Source organism: Rhinolophus ferrumequinum, chromosome 17, assembly GCF_004115265.2.
Source record: "Rhinolophus ferrumequinum isolate MPI-CBG mRhiFer1 chromosome 17, mRhiFer1_v1.p, whole genome shotgun sequence".
NCBI lineage: Eukaryota > Metazoa > Chordata > Mammalia > Chiroptera > Rhinolophidae > Rhinolophus > Rhinolophus ferrumequinum.
Genome location: NC_046300.1, coordinates 57,894,653 through 57,913,735, shown reverse-complemented (window position 1 = coordinate 57,913,735; position 19,083 = coordinate 57,894,653). Strand labels below are relative to the sequence as shown.

The 19,083-nt window shown below is 44.1% G+C and overlaps 2 protein-coding genes across 5 annotated transcripts in view; one reads left to right on the top strand and one right to left on the bottom strand.

Annotated features, from left to right (window-relative positions):
• Positions 1 to 13,024, bottom strand: part of ATXN7 (ataxin 7) — a 122,682-nt gene extending 109,658 nt beyond the window's left edge. The window contains exon 1 of one of the 3 annotated variants that reach the window (XM_033132242.1): positions 12,977 to 13,024. The gene's annotated coding sequence lies outside the window, so the exon portion shown is untranslated. The remainder of the gene's footprint in view (positions 1 to 12,976) is intronic. The other 2 variants (XM_033132241.1, XM_033132243.1) reach the window with 2 other exon arrangements.
• Positions 13,025 to 13,182: 158 nt separating this feature from the next.
• THOC7 (THO complex subunit 7) overlaps positions 13,183 to 19,083 on the top strand; it is a 20,073-nt gene continuing 14,172 nt past the window's right edge. The window contains exon 1 of one of the 2 annotated variants that reach the window (XM_033132247.1): positions 13,183 to 13,336. In XM_033132247.1, the coding sequence (XP_032988138.1) occupies positions 13,318 to 13,336 (19 nt within the window). In that variant the 5' untranslated portion in view covers positions 13,183 to 13,317. Of the gene's footprint in view, positions 13,337 to 13,926; positions 14,048 to 19,083 lie in introns of those variants that run through there. The other variant, XM_033132248.1, reaches the window with a different exon arrangement.

The following is a 19,083-nucleotide window of genomic DNA, read 5'->3' as shown; positions in this document are numbered from 1 at the left end:
ATGTCTCCCTCTGCAACCAGCAGGCATTCAGAGCTGACCGAAAGTTGCTAAGAAAGACACAGGCAGACAGAGGGCAGTCTGCACAAAAGTCGTTCTACTACACATCAGCCATGGCTGGCCAAAGTGAAAGGTAGCTCTCTTCTTCTATCCCAGGGGCGAAGCCCCTTCTTCAGCCTGAAGGCAACATCTGAGAGAGGCAGTGGGTTTACCAAAACTCGGTTCACACTATGTACCATGTTTTCCCCCAAAATAAGACCTAACCGAAAAATAAGCCCTAGCATATTTCAGGATGACATCCCCTAAACACAAGCCCTAATGCATTTTTTGGAGCAAACCTTAATATAAGACCCAGCCTTATTTTTGGGGAAACGTGATATCTATTCCTACTACTGGATCCTTAATTCTCAGCATTCATTTCAAAGGATATTTTATTGGGGAACTCTGTAAACAACGGGGTGGATATATATCAAACGTTAAAAGTGATATCTCTGGGTAATAGAAATATGAGTAACTTTTATTTCCTTCTGTGTATTTGTGAAATTTCCAAATACCTATGGTTTTTGCAATCAGGGAAAAATTATTAAACAAAAACCCTGTAAGTATTCAGGAATTTGTTTTCCATAAGAACCAAATTTATGTAGTACTTGAAACTCAAAATCCAAATTACATTTCTTAGCTTTTATGTATTTGAGATTTTCAATACTCTAATCATTTTATGAGCACTTTTTTAAAATTATGGAACCATTCGAATAGTGAAAAAGAAGAATGCTAAGTTGGATTCAACGTGTAAATTTATTTTTTATATACATCATGACCTTAACTGAGACAGTTTAGACTCTTCAAGGTCAAAATTCTTTATTTTCATACTCTGAAGTACTCTTTATACACACGAAAAGGAACAGACCTGTTTCTCTTTGTAAGAACACCATGCCGACGATATCACATGCAGTTATATGGCTACGAGGCTACAGATAAAAAACAGACTGGTGTTTCTTCCACTACAAATGCCAGCCAATAAAAACTTTCCAGTCTACAGCTGATTAATACTTGACACCAGATCTATGGAAAAGAAAGCTAATCGTTGCTGGCTGTTAGCTAAAGCAACAGACGCACTAAGAAGCCTGCCTACCACCAATTCATGACTGCTGTTTACTAAGACAACTGATTTTTCAGTTTAGTGCTATTTATATTTCTAAACAGAAAATTTTAATATTATCTTTTCTAGGAGCTACCTTTCTCATAATCTATAATCGCTAACCATGTGTTATTGACTGTCTTACAGTGTTGAAATATTAACAGGGAATCATGGAGACCATAAACATCTTTACTAGCTTCAGGAAGCTGGTAAATTTGAACAGGTGATTCCTTTTAAAAGTTGTTTCCTAATGTAATGGCAAATGGTCTCTTTTCTAACTTTGACTTCCAAATGATTTATAGTTATAACTATCAGGATGATAATAAACAACAGGGTGGGGAGTGGAGGGAACAGAGAATGGAGTCTTAAATATTTCCTCTTAGAGCACCTAAGTGAAGCTACGTGCCACACCACTAAAAATCCCTTTGTGTTCAGTACATCAAAACTTAAAGATGCTAATGAATAAAATATAAAGAAACGAAAAATACGCATTTTTTTCAGTGTAGAATTTTGCTAGAGTTCTTTTCAGGATTAAATTCAAGGATTCTACAAGTTCAAAATGTGTGCAAAAATGAGACCATAAGACAAACTAGAAATGCAAGGGAAAAGAAAGACAGTTTTTTCGCTATTGTTAGATGTTAACAGAACATGGTTAGAAGCTGTAGAAATCAGTGCCTGAAACAAACTGAAAAAGATAATTTAAAAACCAGTGTTAAATGCTAGTCCAGGGTTCCAAAGCTAGGGAAATGTTTGGGATGTCGCTATGAAAAGATCTGGCTAAACAAGAACCACTATGTTACCTCTCTGAGCACATCGATGGTTCAGACTACAATGAAGTTAAAAGCAAGGGAGGAAGAGCCTAATGTACAACCCTACTGTTAACAGAAAACTGCCTGGAGACCTTAATTAAACAAGAGTCAAGTGCTCCTCTCAAAATCTCTTGTAGCGGTGGACGTGAACAGCAGAAAACAGAGCAGAGCATTTAAAAGAAGAGTCCAGGAGTTGGGAGAACAAGTGACTGCACTGCAAGGTGGTAATTACACTGCTGTGAAGTAAAAAAGGCCAGACTGAAGGGCTCCAAGAGGTACTTCAAAACCAGCTAATCATTGCAAGAGGTGGGGTAAGCCGGCTCCTCGACTGGGTATCTGCGGGGAAGTGAAGAGCTGCTGGGACTCTGAAGCAAGAATGAACAAGTGCAGCTGCTAGTGGCCAAGATGACGCGAGACCTCTCTTACGCCCCAATGTGCCCCAGTAACGGCCAAACAGAGGTTCACCCATCCGTATCTAATTCAGACGGAACCTTGATCAACCAGAAAAGGGGCTTCTGCAGTTGGTAACCCTCTGTTCTAGACCCGCCCTGAGCAAAGGCCTGGGAGATCAGAACACCAGGCTTCTCCTGCGAACAGTCCTATGCTGCAGGGGAAATCGCTTGCCTTTTCTAAATCACGTGCTCAGCTGAAAAGGAGGGAAAAACTTGCTCTTCTCTGATTTTCAAAAGATTAGAGTATAAAATAAAACTGAGTATGTATATGAAAATGCTCCGAATAAAATCACACTGGATTTGCACATTTTACTGTCTGAAACATGGTTTAACTTACACTATAAAGGCTATATAAATGCTAGTTGGCCCTTTAGCCTGTGAGCTGCAAGGTCTAAAATGTTTATTTTAAAGTATTAGCAAGGTTACAATGAAAGCAGATAAACACCAGCAGAAGACAAACAAATGCAGGGTAGTTTGGAGCAGTTCAGTGCAGGGGCCAATAATGGTATTTATCTCACTGTGTCCTAAGGGGATCACTATGCACTGGGTAAAAATGTTCTCCCCAGGGACGAGGTTACCAGTGAACGGTTAAATTACAGTCCATGTGCTTGTCTTTTTATTTCTTCATTTTTTAAAAGATTTTACTGGGGAAGGGCAACACGACTTTATTGGGGAACAGTGTGTACTTCCAGGACTTTTTCCACGTCAAGTTGTCCTTTCAATCTTAGTTGCGGAGGGCGCAGCTCAGCTCCAGGTCCAGTTGCCGTTGTTAGTTGCAGGGGGCGCAGCCCACCATGTCTTGCGGGACTCGAGGAATCGAACCGGCAACCTTGTGGTTGGGAGCCCACTGGCCCATGTGGGAACCAAACCAGCCTTTGGTGTTAGGAGCACAGACCTCCAACCGCCTGAGCCACTGGGCCGGCCTGCTTTTCTTTTAAAGATCAGAGAAATGTATATGTTTTAGAGAAGATTACCATGTAAGAGACAAATACATTATTTCTCTTACAATGGTAAGCACTGACCAGCTGAAATGGAAACAGATGGTATAGAGCAGGGGTGTCCAAACTTTTTTCAACGTTTTTCACCAAGGGCCGTATGCGGTAAAATACACACACAGCCGGGCCACTCACTCGAGGTGAAGTACGTATTGCCTCACCTGGTTTATTTAAGTAAACTAAATATATTTTTGGAATTTGCTGCGGGCCAATTAACAATGGATTGCGGACTGCAGTTGGCCCGCAGGCCGCAGTTTTGACACTCCTAGTGTAGAGTCACAAGAGTGCTTCTCAAACTGGGGTTTGAGAACCCTTGGAGGCACGTGAGGTTGGGAGGGAGAAGGGTGGACCAAGGGTCATCGGGTGTAGCAAATGTTAAATATGACAGATAATGCACAAAGCAACTCACACATAGCAGCCTGTGAGTGTTCGGATAGTGGACATCTATTGATTTTACCAGCCCTGCATCCATTCCCCTTGCTAGGGAATGACAACTCCCCCAGCGGGTACTCTCTGGGTGAAGCAGGAACCGGCCAGAGCCAAGTCTGGGCCTGAGAGATACTCTCTCTGTAAAAAGTGGGGTTAAAAACAGTTACTTGGAGAGGGTTGTAAGCCCAGCACCTGGAGGAGACTGTCATCTGGGGCCTGCTACCTGGATCCCTGAAGCTGCTCTGGACCTGACCCATCCTGAGGCCTGGTTCTTCAGCTCTACTGTCAATTCTGGGAGCTACACCACATCCTTCCAGTAACCTCCTTTTTTGCTTAAAGTAGCCAGCTTTCGTTTCTACTGCTTACAACCAAAGGCCTTCAGCTGATTAGGTATAGTTTGAGTCTAGAAAATCCATTTTTTCAAAGATTTGGGGGATAACATTTACTTTGAGTGGCAAGCAATTTAAACTATCAATTTGATGGTAAAACAAAGGGCTGTGATCATGGAGTACAATATAAAATTCATTTAAAATATTAAGATACTGAATTTTTCTTTTGAGATTTTAAAAAAGATATTCTTCCTTCTTCTCAATCTTCTTCCCCCATGCAAGGTTCTTTAGCAATGGGTTTAAGAAGCACTGCTTTGGAATAAACTTTCCTTAACTTTTAGGATTTGCCCCTAACTAGGTACAGGATCTAGGGCAAATTATTTAACCACCCCACGGCTCACTCACCATACCCTTCCAATGGGATAATAACAGTACCTACCTCATAGAGCTATTATCCCAGGAGATAACACAAAGAAGCACTCAGCAAGGCTCCTCACAGCAGAGTTTATCGGTTATTGCAAACAAAGGGAGTTTAGTTAATATAACAAAAGCAAGAGGCATACAGTCTGCAAAGACAGCCTCACCCACGCCCCCACCCTTACCCAATTCCTGTGGGCAATATCTGTAAGATACACACGGCAGCAACTCCCAGCAAGAGGTGGCGTCTAATTCTAACCCCTTGAATCTGGGCTGGTTCTGTGGCGTGCCTTGACCAAAAGAATGAGACAAAGTGACACTGTGTGACTTCAAAGCCTAGATCTCACCCTTGCAGCTCTCACCCTCTTGGAATAAGGTGCCTCCACGTGAGAAAATCTGCTGTCCCAGCTAGAGGTCCCTAGACCAACTAGCTCCAACTGGGGCTTTCAAATGACAAAAGCCACATTAGTGACCTCAGGCCAGGCAAGACCAGATAAAGAACTGCCCTGCCCTAGTTGTAAACAAATAAATAGTCCCTGTTTTAAGCCACAAAGTTTTAGAGTGTGTTGTTGCTACTCAGCAATAGATAATTGACAGATATGCTTCATGAATTATCATAATATTTCTACATTTTTTTATTCCATGCATTTCCTAAAATTTCCTATGGACAAACTCAAAACTCTAATGTCGCCAAATAACTATGTCACAGCCAGATGCAGTTACACTTCTCATTCTTCACGACCAGGTCAATGTTTCCAATTCCATTAAAACACTGAAATGTATCCCAGTCAGAACTTGGGGGTTTAGGGCGGGGAATAGAACATACTCTAAAGCCAAAATAACTTATGTGAAAATAAAGTGAAAATGTTCTAAAATTATCATAGTTAGACCACAAAAATGCAGGTGCAAACATAGTTGAATTGAAATTGAAGATAATTGGCTAAGAGAAGAAAAATGACACAAAATTGCTATGATTCATTCAAAAACTAGGAATCAAACAGATTCTCCCTTTAACTGTTTTTGCGCCTGGCATTTTCTTCCACATACTTTCAAGATGACCAAAACCCTCTTTTAAAAATTCACCGCACACTGTCAAGAGAAAATGCTTGCTTAGATTACCATCCAGTCAACAAATATTTGTGGAGCACCACCTCTGTGCCAGTGAGTTGTTAGCCCCTGTGGTTTTTTTCCCCTTTTGATAGTGTACACAGAGATACCAGGGTAAAGGGAGCACGATTGAGTGAAACTAGACACACACCTGTCTTAGTCAAGGTTCCTGGTCTGGTTAGAGCAGAGGTGTCCAAACTTTTTTCAACGTTTTTCACCAAGGGCCGTATGCAGTAAAATACACAAACAGCCGGGCCACTCACTCGAGGTGAAGTACGTGTTGCCTCACCTGGTTTATTTAAGGAAACTAAATCTATTTTTGGAATTTGCTGCGGGCCAATTAACAATGGATTGCGAGCCGCAGTTGGCCCGCGGGCCGCAGTGTGGACCGCCCTGGGTTAGAGGGTGTAGGCTGGTAAATGTGGCAAACAAGGCTCTGCCCGTCTGCAAACCTACGACTAGAAGACGGGAAATGTTAGCATCTAGCGTGGTAATCACCATCACCTGTATTAGCACCATCGTTCCTGTTATTACTACACACCCTTCCCCCTCCCCACTTCTCCCTCCTTAGTTACTGTTTAGTGTCTGTCACTGCTAAGCACTTGCCCCCATTTAATCTTCATAACAACTGAGCAAGGTGTTACCCACATTTTAAAGATGAGGAATCTGAGGCCCTTACTGGATAAAGTAACACAGAAAGTGGAGTTCGCGCTTTTAGACACTACCCTACACAGCCTCCATACATATGAATTCATTATGATTTTACAGAAATTTCAACGGCGGAAAAAATCCTTCACAGCAAAAAAGGAGGCACAACATACTATGTTCATCAATGTAAATGTCTGTGTGTTTTCAGTGAGTTTCTTCCGAAAAGTGTTACCTACATGCTCTGTATGGAATTTTTTCTTGCCTGTTGGAAAAGTCTGGAAAATATTTTTGCTTATTAGTAATAGAGAAAACATTTGTAAAGGTATGAGAAAGGTATTTCACTTCTCATTCAATACCACACAGTGAACGGAATTAGTCATCTCAGGGAATGAGGATTCAATCAGCCACAAATGGGGAATGTTTTCGATTACTATGTTTATTCTTTAATAGCCTTATTATTTTTTCCTGATTATAAAAGAAGCACATCCTAGATAAAAAAAAATTTGAGAAAAACATTTGAAGAAAGAAAAAAGCTCACTCATAATCTTATTACTTTAAAACAAGTTCCTAGTATTTGCTGTAGTGTTCTTATCAGATACTTTCCTTTAGGTTTCTATACACGGGACTTTTGCCTACCTTAAAAATCACACATTATACATATTCTCGTGCTACCCTCTTTTTTCTAAGTATCATTCCATATCAATAAATATTGACCTGCATCATCCTTTTTAAAGACTGCACAGTATTTCACTGTATGGCTAGGCCCTAATTGACTTAATCAATCCTCTATTAATAGGCAGTTAGATTACTTTCTATGGTTTGCTATTATAAAAAAATGGGACAGTGAGCAGTCTAGTACACACATCTATGCACACTTGACCAACTGTTTCTTTACGATAAATTCCTAGATGTTGGCTTGCTGTTCTATGACTCTAGATTTGTATTGCACAGTGTCATGCAGAAAATACACATCAGATTTGCCTTTTTAAAAAGAAGGAAATCCTTAAACGTTAAAAGAACATATTTTACACTTCTAATATCTTGATAAAATGGCAGAAAATTTTTAAAACTGTACTTTATATTAAAATAATTAAAATATCGATTCATGCCTCTGATATTCCATTAGGTTTACATGTGGAGAGGGAAAATTCTGAAATACCCAATAGTTTCTAGTGGTTTTATTTTCAGCATAATGTTATTTTGAAAAGTTTAACTCCAAAAAGAACATACTTTCTGCAAAACAAGGAAATTAATAGAGAATGTTAAAAGGCAGGAAGGGAGGCCAAAAAATATACCAATCAGTTATAGCAATTACCAAGTCACCAAATCTGCATCCGATACAATAGCCAAGAAGGAAGGGTCAAGAGAGAGAGAAAAGGTGAAACGAAAACGCAGCAGCCTTCAGCCTTCCGTGGCGGCCGGATGAAATTACACACAGACATGTACATCTACATGCTCTGTACACACCAATCCTGGAGCTAATCTCCAGGGGTTAGAGCACAAGAGGAATCTTTGTGTGCTTTATTTAACCAAACATCATGCAGAAAGCGGGTGGGGGAGGCCGGATACAGATTTCCTTAAGGTAAGAGTGTCTAGTTAGCAACCTGAGGGCCTAGTATCAATTACTTCCCCTCCAGGGCAAGGGGAGAATAAAAGGAACTTGAAGCATAAGACAGCTCCACAGGCACTGATTCCCTTCAAAGCCATCACCCAGAACAAGGTCGATTGAAAACTGGGCAAGGTGAGAACATTTTTAGCATAAATAAAACTTCCCGGTGGCACAGTATGATGTGTGTGCTAAGAAGGGACGGCCACACACTGTAACTGACAACTAACCTGCTGGAGTTTCATCCTAAAGGGGGAGACGGGGCATTAGATTAGGTCTGAAATACTCGAGGTGGCAAATGGCAGTGTGTGTGGTGGGGTGGTTGCTTGGCAATGCCACAAACCCACAGGACTTACAGGTCTAACATTCTTCTAGGCAAGGGGTCAGGTAACTGTGGTCTATGGGTCAAATCCAGCTGGTGCCTGTACACACCATGAGCCGAGAATGGCTTTTACATTTTTAAACGGTTGAAAAAAATAAAAACGTGTAAAATTACACAAAATTCAAATGTCAGTGTCCACAAAGTTTTACCATAGCCGGCTGTGCCCATTATGTTTATTGCTGCGTTCTATATACACTGGCAGAGTAGAATAAGTGTGACAGAGACCTGAGTGGCGAGCAAAGTTGAAAATATTTACTATCATGTCCTTTAAAGAAAGTTTGCTGACCTCTGTTCTAGTCCATAAAATCGTGTTGTTTGGAATGGATCACAACTCCAATCCTGCGCATTCTTACTGGTTTGGCCCCTGACATACCCAGAACTTAGACATAACTTGCCAGCCTAATGGAGAATGCCACACAGTTGTTAAGAACACTGGACAGGTCTGATAGGTCCTACAGATGTGGGGTACCTGCCCAAGGTAACCAGAAAGATGTGAAAGGCTGTTCTGAAAGTAGGATGGTCCCAGACGTTTATAGAGGAATGAGTGTAATTAAAGGTTTTCTCTATGAAAGAATGCATTAGCGATTTCCTTTTAAAGATGAGAATGAAACCATCCTCAAATTGGCTACCGCTTTCAATCATTTCCTAGGAACCTAGAACTGAGCATAGCCTTTTGTTTTTATTATCTCATTTAATGGTCATCTCTTCCAGACTCAGAGGCTCACCCACTCAAGTAGAACACAACCAGAAAGCTCAGGAAATGGAAGTCAAACTCAGGTTGTCTCTACTCAGGAGCTTAAAGCTTATGTTCATAACCGCTATCCACTTGAAAGCAGAAAGTATGAATGCTCACCATGAGTAAATGAGAGGAAACAGGAAAGACCACAGAAACAGTGGCAGCAAGCGTATTTTTATGGCCACGAGCCTTATAAGTATTTTATTCATATATCTCTTCTTTCACTCATAATACCCTCTCTTCCTTCAATGTTTAAAGAAAGGAAAATACAATTCAGTTCTTCCATACTCTTTCCTGTTGAGAAAAATGGATGCAGGTACCCACTTGTGGAGGTCTTAAAGATATCAGAATTAGACAGCCAAAGTCCTAGGTTTAACTTTCACTAATGAAATCCCTGGGGTACCTGTGAGGGTCCCTTAAAGCAGGGGGTGTGCAAACATTTTTAGAGGTGAAGGACTGGAAAGCAGACGTGCAGTTTTTCACTTAGATTTTTCATTGAAATCACAAGTGAAGAGCAGCAGTTAAATGGAATCTGACCCAGAGACAGGCGATGCTGCTGCGTGCCTATTGCTTCTTTCTGCCCAGCACTCAGGGCCTTCGCGCGGCCACCAGCACCACCATTCTCCTTCAACTTTTCCCCAAACGTCTACAATATAAGAACCAGTAAGTCTGAACTCATTTTTAAAAACTTGACTTTTTTTCCCAAAAGTTTCAATATTTTCATCATACTTATTTGAAAATAACGTACATCGGTATCATGTACCATGTTTGTTTATACATGTTCACGCAGATGTTTATTAATGGTTACCCACAACTAGCTTCCAAGTCCTTCCTGGGCACAAATAAGGGGCTCTGAGTTTTACACCAGGAACTTCACGCCAGCTTCCTAACACCTCCACTAAGTCAGTCTTCTCCAGATGAGGAACTTGAGGGTCAGGCAAGTTAAGTAGCTACAGTAAATGAAAGAACCCAGAATTGAACGTAAGCCTGTTTCGAGTCAGAAATTGTGTTTTTCCCATCACACCCTGCTGTCTTACCAAAGCACAAACCCATTTCTTAGAGTGACTACCTCCCAGTCAGATTTCAGATTCGCTGGAGAGTAATAAGAGAGTGGAACTGAATGAACCATTTGTTCCGAGGACTGGTTGTCAGGCTCAAGTCTCTGTTATGGACCACAAATCTATCTGTTCTAAAATTTTAAATATAATTTAAAAACAGCCACAATGCACTCAAGATAGCATGTCAAGCCCTTTATGTGCGTGCATGGTTTATCAACTCACAGGCGACGCTTTGCTGTGGGAACAAAATGGAAGTCTTTTTGCACCTCTAAGACCACATGACTAGGCTGAAGGAAACTTTAAAAGGCAAGTATTGAACACCAAGATCTACTTTTTCCTACTTGTTTCTCTTAAAAATTATTCGAACTCCCATTTAATAAAAACATCTTTCTCTAACTTTTTTGGGCCCTGGACCTATTTTAAAACCATAGGCTCTCTCCCCAGAAAATCACATATACAAAAAGTTTCGGTCACAACTGTAAGGGGGTCAGGAATCCTTTGAAGCCTATTCGTGGACACCTGCCCCACCCCCACCCCCACCCCCACCCCTGCTCAGAGGTTCACAGACCCCTGGAAGACCCTTGCTCTAAAAGGATATTATAGAAATGCCTACATCATTTCATAAGACCAAGGTAAAGATCATATAGCTAGTTATCTTATCATCCTTTATAGTTTCATAAAGTTAAAATTAAATAAACACTGAAACAAACTTCCTTAACTAGACTCTCATAGTCTCAAAGAAACCAGGAATCTCATGACTTGAGTAAATCACCAAATCTACGGTCATTTAAGTTCAAAGTCCAAATCAGTTTGTTATAGCTTAGAATCTGCTACTTCTTGCCGAGATTTTCCTAGAAAAGAAACATCAGTATGGCCTAGAACTTGAGCTCTATTTTAACGTTCATTAACATGTTAATATATAATCGATCACATGAGAAAGAGACAATGTCTAAAATTTACTAAAATATATTCTTTCACTATATATGATATGAAGGAAAGTCCATTAACACAATTTTTAAATGTTCAGCACACAGATCTGTGTCAATGCAACTGCAAGGTAAATTACGTGGCTGACAAAGCAGATTTTTAAAAGTTCATAAAGGCTCAAATTTTGATGTGTTTCCCACCACCTGACTCAAAAACTTCCAGGAATGTTTATTTTCAGGTATATCTCCAACTTCAAAGCCTTTCCCATCTCTCTTGATCTTCTTCAGAACATTTCTAGCACTGTCCAATAAAGTTGTAAGTTACAAAACGAACTTACAAAATAAAGGATAGGATGTCTCATGAAAATTTAACAGTTACAGAGGACAGGGATACTTATCTATAAACAACATTAAAGATTATTTTAAATCACTAGATACTGTTTCAAAATCTGTATTATGATAATGAGACTAAGTAACAAGTAACTTAAAAAGAACATCGTTTCACCCAGACAATTACCTTTTAAACAATAATGATCCCTGCTAAAATGCCTTTGGGATAGACAATCAATTGACACATTCAATTTACAATGTATAGTACTTAAGACTTAAAGTAATTCTTCTTTTGGTTAGAGTATCTTCTCTCCTAAAACCAAGAAAATGAACAGGGACTGATGCAAATAGGCAGCCAGTGTTTAGGACAATATTATTTCAAAGCCCAAGAGGTTTCAGGCCCTGGGGGAGGGAAAGTTACACCTAAGAATCTTCACTCAACCTAACTTTATTTATTTATTTACCTCTGTGCCAAAAGTCAAAGGTGCTGATTCTTCAGAACACTGTTGAAGAGCATAATTGAAGTTCTGACTTCATATATGAATAGTATTTTACATACACTGGATTCCTAGCTAGAGGTGAAATGAAACACACTTCACTGTTGTTACACATTTGCATTTACAACTCTTCCTCTTTGAAAGAACTGAGAGAAATGAACCCAACTTTAGTAAGGAAACTGAAACCACCAGATCCACGCCACTAAGTGCTACCTCCGGGAGATGAAGAGGCCGGTTACTTGCGGGATAGGAAAATTGGAAAATAACTCTATGATCAATAAAATATCAAACCTGGGTTCAACACTCAGACACGCTGCTGGTGCCCTAACTGAATCTATCCCACTGGAGAGCAAATCAGCAGCTGGGTCGGTGCTCGCCTCTTCTCACTTTTCACGACCTAAAGGTTGCCATTTGTGAGAAACTCATCGAAGTTGAATCAAAGTGACTTTTGGGAAGAGATGCCAATATAATCTGCAGTGTGCTCCGGAAATGTGTAACTTTACATACAAGGCAACGTTTCTCATTAAACACCCCCTCCCCCTTCACTTTCAACTTCCCCTTAAGATGGGGACAGTCACATAGACATTTTCCGAAAGTCAAAGAGAAAAATAAACACAAGCGCCCCATCCCTGCCCAGCGACGGGATTCGGGCGCCGGGGGAGGGCGGCGGGCACACCGCTCTGCGTCGCTCCGCGAACTGCTCCCGGAGGTCGCCAAGTTTCTCTTTCCCCCCTTCCCAGCACCCGCCAGTACCCAGGAGCGAAAGGGGCGGCCGCCCCGGCCGGCAGCACGCGACCTGGATCCCGGGGCCTTTTTTGATCACCGGCCGCGCCCGGCGCAAGTGCCCGCGTTGGAGACCCGCCGGGGCGCGCGTGGGCGCCAACTTCGCGCCGACCCTCGCGCCGCGCCCCATCGGTGCCCTTAGTCCCACGTCCCCCGGGCTCGGCAGGGGCCGGGCACCCACGCCGCCCTCCCCACCCCCGGGGGGCGAGCCCACCCGCAGCAGCAGCAGTCGGGACGGGGCGGCGGGGGCCGCGGTCCGTTCCCCGGAGGGGGCCGGGACCCCGACCCCGGGCGGCCCGCGGCCCCCGCCGCACTGGCGGCGCCCGGGCGAGCTCACCTGGCGGCTGGCGGCGGCCTCCGGGGCGGCCTCTGGGCGTGGGCCGGGCGGGGGCGGCAGGGGGGGCGGCGGGGGCCGGGGCTGCAGCCGGGCCGCCGCCGCCTGCCTGGCCTGGCTCCCACACGCGCGGGCCGCGGCCGCCCCCGGGGAGTGCGGGGAGCGCGGGGAGCGCGGGTCCGGCGGCGGCGGCGGCGCGGCGCGGCTCAGGCGTCGGAGCGGGCGGCCGCAGGCGCCGCCGCCTCCTCCTCCATGGCTGTTTACCCGGCTGCATTGTGGGAATTTGACCTCCGCCGCCGCCAACCGCCGCCTCAGCCTGCGCCGCCGCCGCCGCCGCGCACGCCATGGGAGCCGTGACTGACGGTGAGGCCGCTCGCCGCCGCCCGGCCCGCTCCCCGGACTCCCTCGGCCTCCCCCGGGACCCCCAGGCTCCACGGCCGCTTCCGGGAGTCCCCGGGCCTCGGCGATCAGACCCCTCCCCGGAGGCCGGGGCTTTCCCGGCCGCTTCCCCCGAGCCCTCCGGCCTCGCTCCGCAGCCCCTCGGCCCCCTCGGAGCCCCTCTCGCTCCCGGGGCCGCTCGCTCTCCGGAGGCCACGCGGGGCCCGGGGGGTTGTGCTGGGATCGTCGGGAGGCCGGGAGGCACACGTGGGGGCCCGGGAAGGCTGGGAGCGCTGCGTGGGCGGGTGGTACCGGAAGGGGTCCGGGCTGTCGGAGGATGTGGTGGAGGAGCCCTCGGTGGGGGTGGGGGGTCCGGGAGGCCCGCGAAGGGGAGGAAGTGCGGGAGGCCCTGGATCCGGGGGTCCGGAGGGCCCGTGGGGGGCTGGGGGGAGTGCGAGCCCCAGGGATGGGGCGAGGGTTTCGGGCCACGCAGGAAGGAGACACGTTCCGGGACGAGTGTAGCAGGGGCGCCCGCGTATAGCGGGTGACACCTGGAGGAGTCCGGGACCGGTGGGGAAGGGCCCCGGCACGACGGGGTGGATCCCAGTGAGGCCCGGAACTGGCCCCGGCTGGCGGTGGGGAGAGGAGCCGAGGACGGCCCCGAAAAGGAGGTGTGGGCCGGGCGTCTGCCGGACGGTCAGCGTGCACGGGGGTCTGTGGGGTGAGAGCCGGAGGAGGGGTCGGGCCTCCCGGGTGGAGCGAGGCGACGAAAGGAGCGCGTGTGTCTCGGGGAGAGTGCGTCGTCAGCTGGGACCGGGGGCAGGGGCAGGGGCTGGCCTTGTGGGGAGCTGTGAGGGCGGTTTAGGGGGGTGGACCCCCGTGAGGAGGGCCCAGCGGGTGGTCGGTGCCCCGAGAGCAGAAATGAAACAGGGCGATGCCTCGGGGAAGGTGAACAGGCTCCGTGGGCAACTGCGGGGGGAACCTGAGAAGGTTATCAGTTTGGGAGGAAGGAAGTTCTGTGACATCTGGGCGGGGGGGGGGGGGCCAGGTCGCTGGGTCTACTTGAAGAGAGTGACTAGTAAGCGTAGATGCCTGCGGAGAGGCCACTTCTGAAAAACTGGAGGTAGGAGGGACCTCCACGTTAAGGGGCTCGGCACTGGGAAGGAGAGTAAAAGGCCCCGATTTGAGGATGTGGTGAGAGTAGTGAAGTGGGAGGCTCTTAACGGTCCAGCTCCGTCGCTGGAAATTTTAACTTTGCTTTATTCCAGTTTGATTTATTCAGTAGATATTTATCCCCCTGGGCTCGGCTTTGGGATTCCAGCCGAGAACCAACAGGCGAGACCTTTTGCCCCGCTGAGAGTACAGTCTAGTGGGAAAGACACAGTGGATAACTCGTTTTAAGCCTGGCAAACGTTACGGCAGGAGAAGTGTAAGCTTGAGAACTGGGGAAGCTTGTAACAAAGATGGCTAATCATTCTGGGAGATCAGAAAGCGTCCCTGAAAAAGTTAGTCTTAATCCCATTTTTGAAGGATAAATAGACGTAGTTGGACTTGAATGACGTGTGCAAAAGCCCCAAAGTCTAGAAAAAACTCAAAAATGACAAATACTGCCTAGAATTTAGAAAGTTGTGAACCAGAGATTTCTGAGTGCAATGCATTAAAAAAACAACCACACTCTCTACTATGTGAAGAATGATGAGAGGAAGGGAAAAGCGAGGAGTTGTAAGTTCCCACCCCTATTTCTAACATTTATATAGTGTTATCGTATGTCAAACAGTGTTGTGATTTTTATTCCCACTTTACAGATGGAAGTGGAACACATATATGTATTAAGAAACTTGCCCAAGGTTGCACAGGTAGTAAGTTGTAGAGCCCGGGCTCTCAGCTGCTACTGTAATGGTCCTACTGAGAGCTAATGGGGGCACCACTGAAGAAGGAATGCAGAGAAGTGGACAGGTGGGGGAGAGATTTATGGGGGCGAATGTCAGGATCTCAACGATGGAGTGGATGGCAGGGGAAAGATGGAGGGTTATCCCAGGTTTCTGATTTGAGTGACTGTATGCTTGTTAGTCCTACTTCTCTTTATTGAGGTGGAGAACTTCAAAGTAGAGAGGAGTTTTGTCCTCCAGGAGATGGAAAGGGATGATGAATTCTAGTAAAGTGACTGACTACAGTCAAGGGCCCCCCGCATGCTTAGAGGCTACAGGAATCTCCAGAAAGCTCTCTGACCTTGTGCAGATTAATTAACCTCTTGGAGCCTCAGTTTCATTCTTTATATGGGGATGATAATAAAATTGACCCCATGGGGCTTTGAGTATTAAGTGCAATAAAAGTTGTAAAGTGCTTTGCACTGAGTCTGACACATAATGTTCAATAAATACTATTAAATGTAAGAGCTGGTTTACTCACCTCTTTCCACTTTCCTTTGATGAGAAATGTGCCTTCTTCCTCTTTCTCTTTTCAATTACAGTTGACATTCAATATTAGTTTCAGAGGTACAGCATAGTGGTTAGATATTTATATAATTTACGAAATGATCCCCCTGATAAGCCCAGTACCCACTTGGCACTATATGTAGCTATTATAATATTATTGACTATGTTCTCTACGCTGTACTTTACATCCCCCTGACTGTTTTGTAACTACCACTTTGTACTGCCTTATCCCTTCACCTTTCTCATCCAGCCCCCCAACCCCCCTGCCATCTGACAATCATCATTTTGTTCTCTGTGTCTATGAGTCTGTTTCTGTTTTGCTTGATCATTTATTTTGTTGTTTAGATTCCACATATAAGTGAAATCATACAGTGTTTGTCTTTATCTGACTTATTTCACTTAGCATAAAACCCTCTTTCTAAGTCCATACATGTTGTCACAAATGGTTAAGATTTCATTTTTTTTGATAGCCAAGTAATATTCCATTGTATATGTGTTCCACGTCTTTATCCAGTCATCTATTGATAGGCATTTAGGTTGTTTCTGTATTTTGGCTATTGTAACTAACGCTGCAATGAATATAAGGATACGTATATTTTTTCGAATTAATGTGTTGGATTTCTTTGGATAAACACCCAGAAGTGGAATTGCTGGTTCATAAGGTAGTACTATTTGTAACTTTTTGAGGAAACTCCATACTGTTTTCCGTGGTGGCTGCACCAATTTGCAATCCCACTAACAGTGCAAGAGGGTTTCCTTTTCTCCATATCCTCGCCAACACGTGTTGTTTGTTGATTTATTGATGATAGCCATTCTGGAAGGTGTGAGGTAGTATCTCATTGTGGTTTTAATTTGCATATCTCTGATGATTAGTGACATTGAACATCTTTTCTTATGTCTACCCTGTTTCCCTGAAAGTAAGACCTAGCCGGACCATCAGCTCTAATGCGTCTTTTGGAGCAAAAATTAATATAAGACGTGGTCTTATTTTACTATAAGACCAGGTCTAATATAATATAACACTCGGTGTAATATAATATAATACCGGGTCTTATATTAATTTTTGCTCCAAAAGACACATTAAGAGCTGATGGTCCAGCTGGGTCTTACTTTCAGGGAAACACAGTATTGGTCATCTGTATGTCTTTGGAGAAATGTCTATTCAGGTCCTCTGCCCATTTTTTAATTGGATTGTTTGTTTTTTTGGTGTTGAGTTGTATGAGTTCTTTATAAATTTTAAATATTTTTATCGGGTATCATTGGTGACTATCTTCTAACAGTCAGTAGTTGTCTTTTTGTTTTGTTGATGGTTTCCTTTGCTGTGCAAAACCTTTTTAGTTTGATGTAGCCCCATTTGTTTATTTTTTCCTTTTGTTTTTCTTGCCCAAGGAGATATATCAGAAAAAAATATATTATTAAAAGCAATGTCAGAGAGTTTACTGCTTATGTTTTCTACTAGGATTTTTATGGTTTTTACATTTAAGTCTTTAATCCATTTTGAGTTTATTCTTGTATATGGTGTGAGGTGGTCTAGTTTCATTTTTGTGCATGTTATCTGTTAAGTTTTCCCAGCACTATTTACTGTATAATGACTGTCTTTACCCCATTCCTTCTACCTCTCTTTAGTCGTCACAGATTGCCCTTCTCTGCCTGGTGACAGCCCATTTAGTCTTCAAGACCTACCTCAGCTATTCCCCTTTTCTCTTTCCTAGAACCAGTTGATCTTTCACCCACTAACCACATTATTTTATGCATATTGCTGCTATAGCCTTTAATACGTAATTAACTCATCTGGCTTATTCTAGAAAATATTTAAGGCAGCTCACCATAGTAAGTAAATATAAAATAAATGAGTGAGGACACAGGGCAAAAAGAACATGGATATTAGGAAAAACAGAGGAAGTTGGAAGTGGGGGTGATCCTCAAAATTCTAGGGGTAAAGTCTGGTGCGTTTATTACGAAAGCTGCAAGTGGCTCTTGCTTCTCTTGCAGTCCAAACCAAGAGGCAGGAGCTAGTCCATTCTGTGACCGAGTATTTATGAGAGAAAGCAACATTAGATCTCCAGGACAAGCAGTTTTTTCTGATTTAAATACTGGAGAAAAAGCTTATCTTTGGGGCTCTTATAAAGAAGAGCCCGTGTCAAAGCCTTAACTGCTTTTTGGCACAGATGGTCATTGGGCTGTTTCTTAGCGCATCACTTACTTGGTGAAGAAGGCTAAATCACAATTTAGAAAGTATTCTAGAGCCAATAGACGATGTGGTTTAGGTGAAAAGCTCTGGTGGTCTGCCTTAATTTAGAGCAAGATTTGTTTGCTTTAAGAATATCTAGACCATAGAAGAAAGGACAAACTACAACTTCTTCAGGCAATTCTCTATAAACATGGTTTTCCTCAACTGAGCTTTTGGTAAAAATCAAGCAGAAGTGAGTGATATGTGTGATGGGCCCACAAATCCCATACCTTTTAGGCACAATGCCAGGTGCTGGTTACTGCAATAAACTGCAGAGCAAGGCCTGACTCCTACTTGGGGGAGAGAAGCAATTGTGTGTGATCAATCAGTAAATAAGATAATTTCTGAGAAAGAACATGATTAATTTCTGAAGTTAATTGAGTTCTGGGAATGAACTAAATAGTATGTGAGAGAGTAATAAGGAAGGGCTGCCAACAACTAGGTTAAAATAGGGGGATCAGGTATGACCACTCTGAAAAGTGACATTTAAAGTGAGACCTGCAAGGGGTCAACTGTGTGAAGACCTTGGGGAAGTATTCCAGATAGAGCAACAACTAGTGCAAAGGCCTGAGGTGGAAAAAAGCTCTTCTCCTTCGGGAAGATAAGGGAGGCAGCTGGGCTGGATCCAGGTGGGCCAGGGGGGAGCGAACAAAAGGAGGTCAGGAAAAAAAAACCAGAAGGAGCTCATGAAGAGCCTTGCAGGCCGCGGGAAGAAGATTGCAGTGTCTTCTGTGGGTACTTGAAAATGATTGGAGGATTTTAAGAAGAGTTAGTCATCTGATCTACCTTTTAGAAGCTCCTGGGTTGCTGGGAAGAGAATGGATTCTAGGAAGGCAAGAATGGAAGCAGGGAGGCCAAGGAGAAGGACTCCAAGTGAGAGACGAGGTGTGCTTGGATTAGGGTGATGGCAGTGGAGAAGATTTTGAGAAGTGGGTGGCTTTGAATCCTGAAGATAATCTTGGAGGAGTACCCGTATCTGTCTCTGGCATCAAAGAGGGCTGATGTTCCCTTGGGAGTCTGAATCTGAAGTGCGTGGCCAGGTGCTGTGCTCTCCTGTAATAATTACA